The sequence below is a fragment of the Ammodytes marinus genome, assembly GCF_949987685.1.
Source record: "Ammodytes marinus genome assembly, chromosome: 4".
In the NCBI taxonomy this organism is placed as follows: domain Eukaryota; kingdom Metazoa; phylum Chordata; class Actinopteri; order Uranoscopiformes; family Ammodytidae; genus Ammodytes; species Ammodytes marinus.
In genome coordinates this window covers 7,889,937-7,904,781 of record NC_137233.1, presented here as the reverse complement: position 1 = coordinate 7,904,781, position 14,845 = coordinate 7,889,937, and the positions used below count along the sequence as shown (strand labels likewise).

Here is a 14,845-nt window from a genome sequence, read left to right as displayed (position 1 = left end):
TGCTATTTCCACAACATTTCCAGGTTCATAAAGGAATCAATAAAACCAAACAAAGTGACAATATAAATCCAGAGTGGTTTATTGGTTTATCAACTGGCAGGTTTGCCAAAGCACCATAAGAAACAAACTGAGCAATAACAACCCGTCTTTATGCAGATTTCAATGGCAGCGAGATGCGTTCGGGAAACAGTGGTATTAAAGCATGAGTAAACAATCCAAACAAAACATAACACCTTTGTTAAAAAGGACTGATACATCTTTAAACGAAAGCACAACTTGGACAGCAGTTTTTTTCGCACGCTACGTGCTACACTTGTTACAGCTGGCCGAAATTCTCAGGAAGCAGAGAAGAGATTGAAATGAATCAAATGCGAGACACAGACTGCGAGGGGGAAGGGCGGCAGGACACACAGCAGCCATAAACAGGGATTAGAGATGAACACGCAGATACTCACTCACTTCCATCTGCAATGCCAGCCAGCACTGTACTGCTGCTGCTATGCAATGGGCACATCTGTATATCTGTGTGCGTGTGTGTGTGTGTGTGTGTGTGTGTGTGTAATCATGTGGCGGGTGGATATGTTGGGGGAATACTCAGCTTTGACTAGTTGATCCGGAGAAAAGTGGCTCAGGAAGCAAGCATAGCTGTGATTTTATTCCCTGATGACTGTGAATAACATTTACTGTATAATAGTGTGTGTGTGTGTGTGTGTGTGTGTGTGTGTGTGTGTGGGGGGGGGTTCAGAACACAGGTTGGGGAGGACAGGGACTCTCGCATTGAAAAAGCAAGCAGGAGATGGTGGCAGTAACGATATAGGCAGAGACAGTTAAGGGATTACTGTCTATAGTCCAGCACAAATGCATTTTGAAAAGCAGAAAAAAAATGACCCCTGAAATATTCTCACGAGAGTCAGCCGCTGCCTGGATAACACATTCTGTATGGCTCATCCTTTCCACAAACGTGTGTCCGACTTTAAATGCTCACACAGTGCGGGGAAAGCTCACATGACCGAGGAACAGGAAGAGGAGGATGGATTTCTCTCCCTAAGTGTGTGTGTGCACACACTAAATCATTCCAACAGATTTCTGTGGGCTAGTCATAATGCATCCAGGCGGCAGAAAATGTGTGGCCTGAATCACATGATAGCTATAGTGACGACAATGGTGAGACTTCACTATAACTAATCAGGTCATATGATTAGGTCTTGGAAATGTTCGCCTCAGGGACATGTAACTTAAACATGTGACACAACAAAACAACTTTTTTTTCAGTGTCAGAGTGTAACAAACAAGGGATTCTTTTTCACAGTCCTTTTTCTGCAAAGAAAAAAAAATACTTACACGAGTACAGCAAAGAAGTGACTTTCCAGCTGGAAGAAAATCAAGTTAAACAAGGATACCGAGGGGCCTTCTGGTCCAAATCCTTTTACTTTTTGTCTTAAGTGCTGGAAAAGAGCAGAACAAACTGCTGCAGAATGTTAAACACAGGTGCTTTGCCAAAGACTAACCTGGCTTCACAGCTTAGTCTTAATAGCATTAAGACAAATAAAACAGCTAAACTCCATACAGTATTTACATTTCTTTTAGCTCAGTGCATAATGGATATCTCTTCCATTTCTCTTTTTTCAAATTTATATTAATTATTATTATTATAAGTCTGTATAGAAAACACACTCAGGCGGTCATGCGTCACACAAGCGAGGAATGCTAGTGTGTTTAGAATTGATACTCAATTGGTCCCTGACTGACCCTTTCCTTATTAAGTAATAGACAGAGACTCAGTGACTGTGTTTACATGCAGAGTTGGTGGTAGAGTGCAGACGGTGGAGGTTCCCTGCTCATACTAAGTTCTCCAAGGCTGAACTGCTCCCATCAGCATTCATGTGACAGTCAGTGGCAGCGCTAGAGCGTTAAAGCACGCACAGTTGTCAGACGTGGTCGGTTTTTGTAATAAAAGAAAGAAAAAAAATCATGCCGTTTGCGAAACTGGAACAGTGTCAATCATTTGTAGAAACAGTGAATAATCTTTGTTTGTGAAAGTAGAGAAATTCATCAATGTAGGATGATCTACATATCCGATATCTGACAACCATTTGATATTTGTATAATAATCAAACAAAGACTTCTGAGAAAGAGTTTGCTTGACCTTTCAATTTAAAACTATTCTTCACTTTCCTTTTACAGTCTGTGTGAGATTCCTTACATCTGAGAGCCTCAAGGCAAACCTGCAGTACCTTCTTCACATTGTCCTTGTCCATAAAATCTTGCCTGCGTACCTTTGACCATTTTCTAATTGACACATAAAGATAAGCTGGGAGAAAGGGATCATTACAAATCTGGGTTAAGCTGACAGAAGCTGGAAACAGACATAGAGAAGAACATTCTTCTTTGCCTCCTCGATCACTAGAGAGCGATCACTGGAAACTAAAAGGTGGACCCAAAAACTACATTATTACACCTACTGGTGCGTTGTTTCCAGAGAAGGTTTATAAAAATACAAGAGTGTACAAAACAATCTTTTGGCATTGGTCGTTGAACAGGTTGGTCAAAACACACAAAAAAAAATCATCTAGCAGGGTAACAGTCTTCATTTCATTTAGCTACTTCTTGTCCATTTCAGTCTTTATCTTTTATCAGTGCATCACCTCTCTGTGCCTTCAGAAGTTCAGTTTTCAGACGGGCGACGGCAGCAGATGCCTATTTCTGAATGCGCTGATTGGCCAGCCGCTTCATGAAGCAACAGGTTACCGTGGAGATGATGACGATGCCCACGAACAAGGCTGAAGAAAGTCCCACAACCAATGGAATGAGAAGGAGGTCAGCAGCTAGTGAAATGAGAAAAAAAAATAAAGAGGAGTTATGAAAACTGACATTAGTACAGCAGGAGGGGCTGAAATTAAAATGTTTACAAAATCAGTATTGGGAAAGTGAAAGGGCAGCATTAGCCCCTTAATCCCCAAATGCCCCAGTATTGGGCCGCTTCCAGATGTGAGTGTGTTTAACTGTGTGTAGTGCAAAGAAGACTAGTGCTCTGTGCCAAGCTACCTTGAAAAAATTGTACTGTATTTATTACATCATGAAAAACTTGACTCTTACCTCTGGAATACAAGTAAACAGTCACTGCATTAGACTCTGCTCTGGCCCCTGTGTTATACCAGCCTCCATGCGGGTCCTGCCCCCACGCCTCTGCATGACACGCATACATTCCCTGGTCCTCCATGGTGGCTGTGTGGACCCTCAGTCTGAAGGAGACGGCTGACAGTCGGTCGATGCTAACCTCGCTACCGTTAGCATAGATCTTAGCAACACCGTCGTACATGAGGGCGGCGACAAGTCTGGGTTTGTCATCCACAGGGGGGTCGGGCAGGGTAACTCCACCCTTCTTCAGAACTGGTTTGGGCATTGGCCAGCGCAGCCACTGCACCTGGGCCTGGGCGGGACCCGTGGTTGTCACGGTGGCGTTGCAGATCAAAGTGATGGTGCTGCCTCTCTTTAACAGGGGCCCTCGAGCAAGCTGAGACACAGCCGATACCAGCACGTCTATGGGAGGAGAGAAGTGGTGCGTTCAAAGATTAGTTTGTGCAGGGTTAAAGGTGGAGTCAAGCAATTCCAGAGAATACCTGTTGACAAAATCACTTTTATTCAAAATGTGTGAATATCTATTCACTACCTGTCCGTACACTGTGTGCACTTAAACAATTATGGTGATAATACACATCCTAGGCTATCAAACCGGTATGTAAATAAAGGATACGTAAACAAACAGGCCCACCGTAGCTAGCAACATACCTGTTTACAGAGCCCAGTCTGTGTATTAACAGGTAACATGCAGCGAGCGGATCGTGAGGAGATATTCACAGAACAACAAAAAAATTACAACAAGGATTCTCCAGACACGCTAACTCCACCTTTATTTCCTTATAACCTTTATTTATGACCCTAATTTCCAATGAAATCATGTCAAATTTAAGATAGTCTTTAATTGGAGATATGTGACCGTCAGTTAAAACAACCTCTCACCTTTGGACTTGAGGTTGACAGTGACTCCCTCAGACGTCTGGGTGAGTGTTGCAGGAGTAGAGGGTCCAGGGTTGATCCTTCCAGCGTACACACTCACCACACACTGGTATACACCAGAGTCTAGTGGCTGGGCGGAGAACAGCTTGAGAGAATACCTTCCCTCTGACACTTTCTCCATGGAGCCCCCACTCGCTCTGCTGGCGTCGTCCCCCCAGCTCACAACACCATCTGGGCTCAACCGGGCCACCTCTACCTGAATTAATGAAAAAAAAAATATTATCAGTTCCCTGATGCATTCACTTATAGTACATACTTGAACATTAAGATACTCTTATACTTTAGCTATACTGTTCAAGTGCAGAATTAACCCACCAACACCTCTGTCTGCACTGTCCTGCTATAGACACAATCTTACGCTTTAAGCTACAACCTGCAAGCAACAAACCATATTTATAATTTAAATCATAACATTAAGTTTATTCAACCATATTAAATCAACAGACAGAAAGAGTCAGTACCTGGCTGTCGCTGCTTCCAGATCCTTTCTTCATCCACTGAACCAGCAGAGCAGAGTTGACCTCAGCGGTCAGACCCAGCACCTCACAGGTCAGAATGAGAGGGGAGCCCACCTGCAGAGTCACCTCCCCTTTGGGTGTGGATGAGACAGTCACAGACTCCGCTAGGGAAGGGGAGAGGCAAAGGAAGACAAATCTTATTACAAGAGAAAGCACCGGAAATCTTCTGTGGTGGAGGCCCGCAAACAAGCACTTAGACTGTGGTGGTAAAAAAATAAAAACTCACAGTAAGAGACATAGTGCAAGTATAATTTTTGCCAAAGTGGTCACTCAAAATGGATCACCACTCTAATTTGCACTGTCATTTTCTATAATTGCTTGTTAAAAGGACACACGTGTGTTACTATGTTGCATTCGGTGACACAAATAAAGTGTTAACAGTTGAAGAACATGACACAAAATGAGGGCGTGCAACTTTGTTTAATGAACTGAAAAGGTTAGTTTCATATAGTTAGCCCTAACACTAGCACTATAGCACTGGTATAATGTAATAATTTAGAAGAGAAAAACACTGGTCCACTGTGTGAGCAAAGCCTCATTTAACTAGAGCACTTCTCCAAACACAATAATAGACACACTATTTATGCATAAACAAAAAGAGACGTGTCAGACCATTGTATTAGTCAGACAACTAGGGCGAGAAAATACAGAAGTAAATAGTGCTTGTCAGAGACCGTCAGGAAAGAACAATGGAAACATTGATGAGAGACAGTGCTTCAACTTCACACGCAAATACACTGCACAATTGACCTAAATTATTTTTAGCTCTAGTGCTTAGATATTCAGTACTAAGAAGTTGTTTGTGCCTCTAAACAGCAGCATAGGTTAATACAACAACTCAATATATGATTCCTCACAAAGTTAAATGTATGTTAATCCTATTACGTTGTAAGCATTCACAATATGTTCCAGTCAACCAATATATGAAGAATATGTATGTGTCTTTAGTGGGTCAACCTCCCTATCCACAATGTTCAAAAAAACGTTTGAGAAACTCTGTCAGTGATGGACACATCAGTCTACAGATACTCGTACTCTTTGCAGGCTACAAAAGGCCAACGTGAGAGAAATAGATTACTCAATCCATTAGACTTTAGACAAGCTCATTGGAATATAAATTGAGCCAAGCGGCAAAGGCAACGGGCAGCTCTCCAGCAGCTAGCCTTGTCTGCCAGCTATCGACCCATTCAATCCAGCTGGATAATCGACAACAGAGCTGAGCATCAGGCTCGGCAGGCTCGGCAGGCTGACAGCAGGCGTCCCAGTTGCAGCAAGGCAATGGACAAAATCTATATATGGATTTGCTCCTTATCCTCATTTTACTGGACAATACATTTTTTACTAATGCAGTAAAAAAAATCATTTTGATAAAGTCACCCCTAAGATTTTTCATATATTCTAGATTGATTAAACAAAGTGAAACATGTCAGGCATTTTGTTTGTTTGATTACGTACATCTCATGGAATAACAGATCTAGTATTTCAAAATATTTGAATATTACAAAAAACTAATTTAAAAAAAAGGATTCATAATAGAGAAATGTCAACCTTCTGAAAAGTATTGGTATTCATTTGACACTTTATGTGTAATGATGAATCTCTAGAATATAGGAAATTTTCACTTTTTGAATTAAATTACAGAATTTTTTTTTTACTTTTCATTGATATTCAATTTAGATCCAGCTGTATAATGGTTCCTAATACTAGATTGTCGATCCAGCAAGGTGGTAAAAAGCTGGTACCAACCCTAATCCAGGCAGCTAATCAGAACCCCCAACACAAACTCTATCCAAACAACAACACCATGACAATAGATCCAATGTATGCGGTTAGGTATTTAATCAGCCTTCTTTCTATCCAGACAGTAAACTGCTCAGTCATCCAGCGAGCCAGCTAGACATTCAGTTAAGCTCCGAGTAACACAAACATTCAGGCTGAAACCTGGACAGAGGCCAACAAACTCAACAGCACTATAAGCCTCGGCCAACTGACGCCGCTCACAGAGAATAAAGGGCCTCAAATTGACAAGTACAAACCAAACTTTACTTCAGCTTTAGGTTCATTCTGTAACCAAATGAACTTTAACATCTACTTTGTGATTGAATGCTTTAGCAAATTGGTCTCAATCGCTGTGAGATTTTATCACGTTTCAATTGTGTCTTGCTGTTGTTTGAATGATCACCAATGAAAGAAAATAATCAGCAGTTGTGTAATAAAACGCTTGTGTGGCAGGCAGCAGGCAGCGTGTGACCCTGGGCACTTGCCACATGTTATCTCTCTCTATTTGCACAAACACAGAATACACAATACACACACACTGGCACATTCGTCTCCATAGCTGCTACACACCACACCCACCTAGTTGCTGGACGGTCAAGTTGCCGATATCCAGCTTCCTCTGTGCGATCTTCTGCCACGATCGATCGGGGTCGCGGATCCACTGCGAGGCCTCACAGAAGTACGCCCCGGTGTCTGACGGCCGCACGCCTCTCATCCTCATCACGTAGACGCCCAGCCCGCCCACAGCGTTCCTCTTCTCCAGCGTTATCTCCCCGTCGTCATAGCGGCCGGTGTACGCGGCCCCGGCAACCACCCCCAACATCCTGTCGATGGAGATGATCTCACTGACGGTCTCTCCTCCGCTGCGCTTCCCGAACATGATTGACAGGTGGGTGAGCTGTTCCGATTGGATGCCGGCCGAGCACGTCAGCGTTATCTCCGCCCCCTCCGGCACCGGCTGGTCAGTCAGAGAGCGGGTGAAGCTGATCTGGAGAGTGTCAGGGATCACTGCAAGAAGAGACACAGGCAGCCAGACGTTTCTATTAAATCAAGCCCCTGCAAAAGCCAGTTGGGAAGAATATAATATAAACAAGCCAAATTTAATTATTTCATTGACGGTCTATGTGCTGTTTAGATGGGGCTATGTTTAGAACACTGAAGTAAATCATGACATGACATGTGGAGAGTGACTGCAAGCCGGCTGCCATCCTTGGATTTGGGAGCTATAGCTTTGCCAAATAAAAAGGGGATTAGTGTTCTGTTTTGGTGATAACACACTTTAGCTTGAAAGCTAGCACCAGGCATCCTACAAACATGAACTTAGCAGTACACAGAGAACAGGATGACTGTAAGACAACTCGAGATGGTAGTTAAATCGACACAGGCTTCGATTTCTTCCATACCAGACAAAGGGCTGAGACACATAATTACAGTTTGACTTCTTGTCTTGGCATGAAAATTTATTTTTATTGCGACGTAGTCTAGTGCCATGGTGATTCATTCACGCACACTATGGGAAGATTGATTGATTAAAAACTCATGAGTTATTTTCATTAAAAGAGATTAAGCAATTCCATGTAAAATCAATCATTCAGCACCCCCATAACATAACAGTTCTTCCTGGATTGACTTTTATATTTGAAGCAAATACATTTTCATGTGTTCTACAAAAATTGCTCTTTTCCAGATAACTAAAGAAGCCATTGCCCTCAGACCTTGAATGTTGCATCTATACTCAAGCAGCCATATGAGAACCTTCCTGGAATAATATACACTGGCAAAATGAGTTTATTTTGTTTTTAAATCAGGGACTGATCTGATTAAAGAGTAAGAAAACAAGGAATGAACTTTCCTTCCCAGCACTAGTTATTTAAATCACAGAAAGAAGCTGAAATGAAGTTGATCTTGCAGTGTTAATACAGTCATATTATATTGCAATCATCAGAGTGATGTATAATTTTTCCATTTCACTTGGTCATTTTATGCAATCTAATGTATTTATTGTCATCTGTTTTTTTTGCAATGGTCCCTTAACTGAATTCTGGTGATTCTCTCTATTTTTCTTATTTTCACCAAATCTCACTGAAAGACCACAAGTAACAACAAATTGATCTTACTAACAAGTATGTATGTACGTATTATTTATCTTCCATTCTTCATTCTCTAAATCTCTTACCTTTGACAATGACTGAGGCGCTGTAGTTGCCCATGTAGGTGGTGTCAGTGCTGGGCGTGTAGCACTCGTACTTGCCCTGGTCTTCTGCCCGGAGCCTCTGGATGACCAGGCGGACCTTGTCTCCACTATCCCTCTCCACCCTCACCTCTCCCCCCTTGACCCGCGGTGAAAATGGGGCGTAGGGGAAGTTCTTGTCCCGAGTCGACACCACGCCCATCTGCCTGTTACCAGAGTCATCTCTGTACAGGAACCACTCAAAGTCCTGCTGGCGTGGGCCTTCGTAGGCCAACACAGAACAGGGCAGCGAGAGGGGGAACCCTGCCACGCGGTACAGGGCTCCAGTGGGAACAGTTACGTCGCGACACACCGCAAACTGGAGCACTGTGATGGGGAAGAAAGATGAGGGGGACAAGAAGAGGAAGATGGTTAAGAGTAGGCATAGGCTAGTATCCGGTTTCGAAGGTCCTGCTTTTCATTTAAACAAAACAGTCACACACCCGGTCTCTCTCTTTCTCCAGTCTGTATTTCTCTGTTTCACAACCTCAATTTTTTTTTATCGTCATACCATTCTAAGGTATTACAAGATGTTAACATTCAAGTCTATCTATGTCTAGAATATGTCTGCATAATATCTTTTACTAAAAGAGAAATGTGTAGAAAGTAAGTATGTCTCTAAAAACCTTGTTGAGTTGCTCACTTAAAAGGAATGCTTTTATTTGATTGTAAATGGCAAATATGTCATTTTCTGTGGGTCACAGACAGTATTGCCTTGCAGCATGTCTGATGGTTGTGGGCTCACTGGTCGATAATAACCTCTATGATAATAACCTCAGCGGATGACTGGGTAACAAGGAATCAATACATTAAATAGCTTAGGAGGATAAACACTGGGGCTGGGGCCGAGCTAGCTTCCTCTGAAAACAATTACTCAGTGAATGATTGAAATCCAATGTTATTAGTGGGCTTCTGGGCTCATCCTCATTCCTGATTATTTTGGAAGGAAAAGTTCACTAAAGACTGACTAATACTGGTTTGTACACTTACAAAGAGAGATTCAATAGGACATGAGGAAACTGGCTGTTATGTCTCTGCAATACATAGAAAGTTAAATTCAAAATGACTAGCATAGATGAAAATTGCCCAATTATTTTCCCAATTAACCTCTTAGCCAGAGGTCTGTTTAAAAAGGTCAGAAAAAAAGTGATAATTGCTCATTCTAATTTCGTAAAGCCAAAGGTGACAACGTCTTAACATTGCTTATTTTGTCTGAACAACAGTGCAAAACCAGAAATTATTCATTTAAATGTCACATAACAAAACAAAAAGGCAGCAAACTAAGAATGTTGGCATTTTACATTTTTACTTAAAGAAAAATACCTGAACAATTGTTTATAAAACAACGTTGATACATTTTCTGTCAGAAATGACTCTTTCTTAAATGTGTATTCTAGTCACAGAACAGTTTGTGACCTAATAAGGAGGACCTAGGTTTTTTTGCCGGCACACTGAGGTTGCGTTCCGAATCGCATACTTTCTACTATATAGTATGTAGAAAAAAGATTTAGGATGTCCCGATTCTTGTGGCCAGATTTAGGATGGTTAGAATACCCGGATGGTCTACTTCATGCGGCCAAGATTGTTAGTGTTGAAAAGTGCATCCTATTTGGGCGATTCTGACCCACAATCCAGTGCGCACGTGAAGTGACGTAACATCGACGAAGCCTATAGGTCCATGTTATGAAAACAAACGGGGATGCGACGGATATAAAAGCAAGAGGCAAGATCAAGGCGCAATGTTATGATGAAATAAGAGAGAAAAGTACATCCCAATAGTATGCCTACTGCATCCTAACTAGATTCTTTTTATCGTCAGATGTAGTATGTAGAATAGAAAAAAGAAAGAGTATGCGATTCGGAACGCAACCTTAGTACCTTGCCATGAAACTGTTACACAGAAGAATCTGGGTTATTGTCAGCAGCTTTTATTATATTTAGAGGAAAATATTGTTGCTGTTTGAGTAAATTGTAATCATTTAAGTGCTCAAGGCAGCAAAAAACAAAAGGTAATTATGTGTATTTTTTAAGATTTTCTTAAGATCTAGGAAAGTAAGATTTAGGACTTTTAAAGTATTATTTTAAAGCCAATAATGCGAGACCAAAAATAAACAAATAATATCTACTTCTTAGGGTTAGGGACAATTTGGCAAAAAGGTTCATTTTTTAACATAAGCCATGACTTTTTTTTGTCCAGTGAAAATGTTTGATGACCTACTTTTCTATTTGGTATGTTATTATTCTATTTCAGGCCATTCAAAGATACACAACTAAAAATACCAAACTAGTAACAATGTGCATTGCCACATGACCATATCAGATCACGCCATGCTTATCTGCATTACGTAAATGCTAGAAGCATTTGTGAATTATTTCATAAAAATAGATACTACAGATTACTTTTATATTGCAACATCAGAAAAATGTATTAAATCATACAATCCTACTCCCCATTTCTCAGCAATTTAAAAGATTGATTTAAAACAATTTATTATCAATTGAGCCCTTGTTTTTTGGTTGATGAGTTCAATGTATTTTTAGACATGTTCAGGATGTGTAGGAAAGTCTGTTATATCTCCTGAGTGGAAAGGGAAAAATAAAAAGAACTGGGTCTCATTGTGTGGCTGCATGTTCCCTTGACCTCTGTATACCTTTAGGCTGGAACCAAGCTGGGCTATCTAAATACCGAAACACAGTTTCAGCCACAGGCACCGAAACTTCTCATGCCATTACTATTCTCTGATAAGGGGACTTGCCCAAAATACTCACATGCTGACACACAGTCAGTCAAAATGTAACAGACCAAATTTTCTGAACCAACGTCACATCTGCATCCCCAGACATACGCACATTGTGGTAAATTATTTCCTCTTTATAAAAAAAAGAGCAAAGCGAGAATATCTTCTAAAATGTCATCAAGCCTGTGTTTGGAGTAACTAAAACATGACTTTTTTTGCAGCAAGACCATTTTGTCTTGACGTTTTTACCAAGTGATAAACAAATGAAATACTAATATGATCAAAGAAATAAAAAAACAGGTAAAATAGCAGAACAAACTTTTCAATAAAAGCCCAATGCAAAAAACAAACAAAAAACTTTAAAGAATGAAAAACAAATACATTTGAACGAAGCCCCACACCAAACATTAAAGACTATACACCAATTTTTTTCATCTACCGATATCTATTCAGAAACTCAGAAATCTAAACTCATCAAGAACTAGCTCTCTTTTTCTGTATTATTTGACAATTTGTTATTTAACTGGACAGCGAGCCAGACCGGTCAGACTGCAGATCTCCTAGATACCTTGTTCCATATTTTGTTTGGAAGAAAACATTTATTTTAAAATGCGTTGTCTACCAAGTTGCCAAATTAACCGGTGGTTATGAATAACCTCATTATCTCAAAATGCTAATGAGATGTGATTATGCATAAACAACGGTCACCAAGCACACATCCCCAAACTGACTATGAACAAAGGATCACCAGCAACCAACACGCCCTGTTTACAGTCACACAAAGCTGATAATTACCTGAACAACTAGAAATACTAGATGGGTGAGTACATTTTGGCACACCACACCTTTTACCGTGTGTGTATGTGTGTGTGTCAGACCTTAAAAAACGACTGGAGCTTTCTCAGGGCCCGTTAACAACAACACGCCCATAGATAATGACATGGGAGACTAGTGCGAGGCTTAAGCGGATCAAGTCCTAATTAACTTCGGACTCGGACTGATAGGGCTCGGGGCCACCGCGCCTTGTAACAATGCTCAATACTGTCTGGATGAGGCACTGTGTGCTGCATGGAGGGAGCCCCGGTTTGCTTATCAACAACCCACAAGGCATGCTTAAACCAAAGGCTGATTCTATCCCCCAGAAAGAAAGCTTTCCACAAGGTTATTAGATATGATAGAAGTTATTATGAATATAGTATGCAGGGAACTAAATAAAAAACTTTGTCTTCAAATCTGATATATTTATTACCCTCTCTTTAAAAACTGTCGCAAAGACCAATGTTTTACTCTGTAATAAGAGTCATTTAAACTGTGAAGCACCTTGGATTTATTTGGTTATAATTTATCTCGCCATATTTTCCCCTCTTCAAAAGCCAAAATCCTCCCATGGGATTATTAAAAACAGCTGAGCTTTTCAGCATCTCTGTTGCCATATATTATCAATACTCAAAACTGAGTTGGCTACTTTATTTCCACTTCTAATATGAACTGCAGACACCACATCTAAGGACAAAACGTGCCCACACAGAGGAGATATGACAGACAGTGAAACTATAAAATGACCATGGTAAACAATAAAACTGAAGTGTGTCAATACCATTATACAGCCAGCCCCACTGGTTGCAATACTTTTGCTTGGGACTTCCTACTGGAAGCTGCTAAGGAAACTCCTTTTATTGACCCAAAAAGACCTTTTTCTCTGACACCACTACTTCAACATGATCCATCTCATAGCATAGCCTGTGGGTGGTTTTATGTTTGATAGCCTATAGTCGACTGTCCCATCAGTCACTTTTGAGTTTGAATTGTAGGTGATAAAATGAATGGCAGACAGACCCACTGAGATATCCTAGTCTGCACAGTAAGTAACGTTTCCAGACAGAACTAAACAATGGCAGGCTAGATCATGACAATTAAGCTGCGTGCTGTAGTAGGCTACAATACATTATGATTAATTGACTATGCAAATGCGCTTCCGTGTGACAGATGGCGATGCAGTTTTGGTTGTGGGCAAATGAAAACATGTACAAAGCGGTACGCAGCAGCACCTTTTATAAACTATCTATGAGCAGCACTCACCCCCGTGCAGAAAGACTAATAATGCCGTTTTCATGGAAGCCATCGCGGTCCTCATCTTCCCCCCCGGTGTCCCGATGGATTATGGTGACTCAGATTTCTCTCTCCGTGTTCCCCTGCTCGTCTATCGCCGTTCATAGCTCATCCCCGCGTGGAGACGGACCGCCTGCAATGACCGAAACAGACGAAACGCGTTTGGGTTATGTGTGAGATAAAAAAAAATATATATATAAGAAATGATCATGTGCAGTGCCAGTGCAACGATGTAGCAAGACACTGGTGTCACAGACAGGAGAGTTAGCGACAACGGCTAACCGCGACGCACAATGAATATTAGAAGTATTTAAATGTGCAAAAGCTGCAGCGTGAATCACCTTGTTTCATGCATCTCATTCAACACAGCGACTGCTTCATAATATCCCGCTTTGGGTTTAGATTATACCGCCATGACAGACATGCCGTCCCAGTCCGGGCCATGGAGTGGCTGGCATCACAGTGTGTGTGTGTGTAAGGGGGGTTGTAGGGTGGGGAGGTTGGTGTGTGTGTGTGGGGGGGGGGGGGGGATTGGTGTGGGTAACAATAAAGGGGAGGAGCATAAACAAAAATGCCCCCGTGCCATTGGCCAATAAAGCGACGGTGGCATTTTGAACCAATGATAATAGAGCGTCGTGAAGAGGTTGAGATGTCCACGTCAGACCGCAAGAGGGCGCCACAGCGACACACTTTGGCCTGTATGCTGGATGTGGCCTTGTCAGACCTATGTGTCAGACGTGTTAATGATTTATAAAGTGTTATGATTATGAACAAGAGATACCTTTATGGGCAGAAGAACTCTTTTGGTCGAGTCAAAGTAGTATCAATAATTTAGGCTACTTTAAGGCTACATGTGATTTTTCTGAATTAAAATTCCTGACTATCCTACATAGGCTATTGTAGCATAATTAATGTGTAGGCTATACTTCATATAGGCCTAAAGTCGGACATTTGAATATACTCAACGCACAAGAACCATGACTTTGTACTTTTTTTAAAAGGAAGTTATGATAAGTTAATATTATTATTATTTTATAAACAGGAAGTCAAAAGAAGAAGAGGCCTTATCACAGTGAGACACTTCTTCTTCAGATAAGTAGATTAAACATAAAACAGTAGTCTAAGTGTCATTACAAAAATGGTTATTAAAAAGAAGATAATATAACAATGTAAATCTACAAAATAAATAAAATAGAATAAAAACTAGAGTGACAATATTATATCTCTATTTCCAGAGGAGCAAAGTGCCAGATCTAGCAATCAATCTTAGGCACATGAAAAGAGAACTGTTTTGAACGGTGTTATAAATGGTTACATTATAATATAATCATTACAACGTTCTGCCTTATTAATTAAAGGGTCATCAAAGGAAATATCATAAACATGATCCTGCT

The 14,845-nt window shown here is 40.9% G+C and overlaps 1 protein-coding gene across 1 annotated transcript; it reads right to left on the bottom strand.

Moving 5' to 3' along the window:
- Window positions 1-81: 81 nt before the first annotated feature.
- Window positions 82-13,932, bottom strand: igsf8 (immunoglobulin superfamily, member 8). Its single transcript, XM_080026179.1, has 8 exons — window positions 13,793-13,932; window positions 13,422-13,584; window positions 8,551-8,931; window positions 6,954-7,382; window positions 4,539-4,699; window positions 4,021-4,273; window positions 3,097-3,540; window positions 82-2,825 (listed from the first exon to the last, which is right to left on the bottom strand). The coding sequence occupies exons 2-8, from the start codon at window positions 13,474-13,476 to the stop codon at window positions 2,698-2,700; spliced, it is 1,851 nt and encodes a 616-aa protein (XP_079882305.1). The 5' UTR covers window positions 13,477-13,584; window positions 13,793-13,932; the 3' UTR covers window positions 82-2,697.
- Between the last annotated feature and the right edge of the window lie 913 nt (window positions 13,933-14,845).

Excerpts from the sequence above, each read along its gene's own strand:
- igsf8 (XM_080026179.1), bottom strand. The coding sequence starts at position 13,476 with ATGAGGACCGCGATGGCTTCCATGAAAACGGCATTATTAGTCTTTCTG. Across the intron at positions 4,700-6,953 it reads CTTGACCGTCCAGCAACTAG|CGGAGTCTGTGACTGTCTCA; the intron begins GTGGGTGTGGTG and ends CCCCTTCCCTAG. Across the intron at positions 3,541-4,020 it reads TGTCAACCTCAAGTCCAAAG|ACGTGCTGGTATCGGCTGTG; the intron begins GTGAGAGGTTGT and ends CTCCTCCCATAG.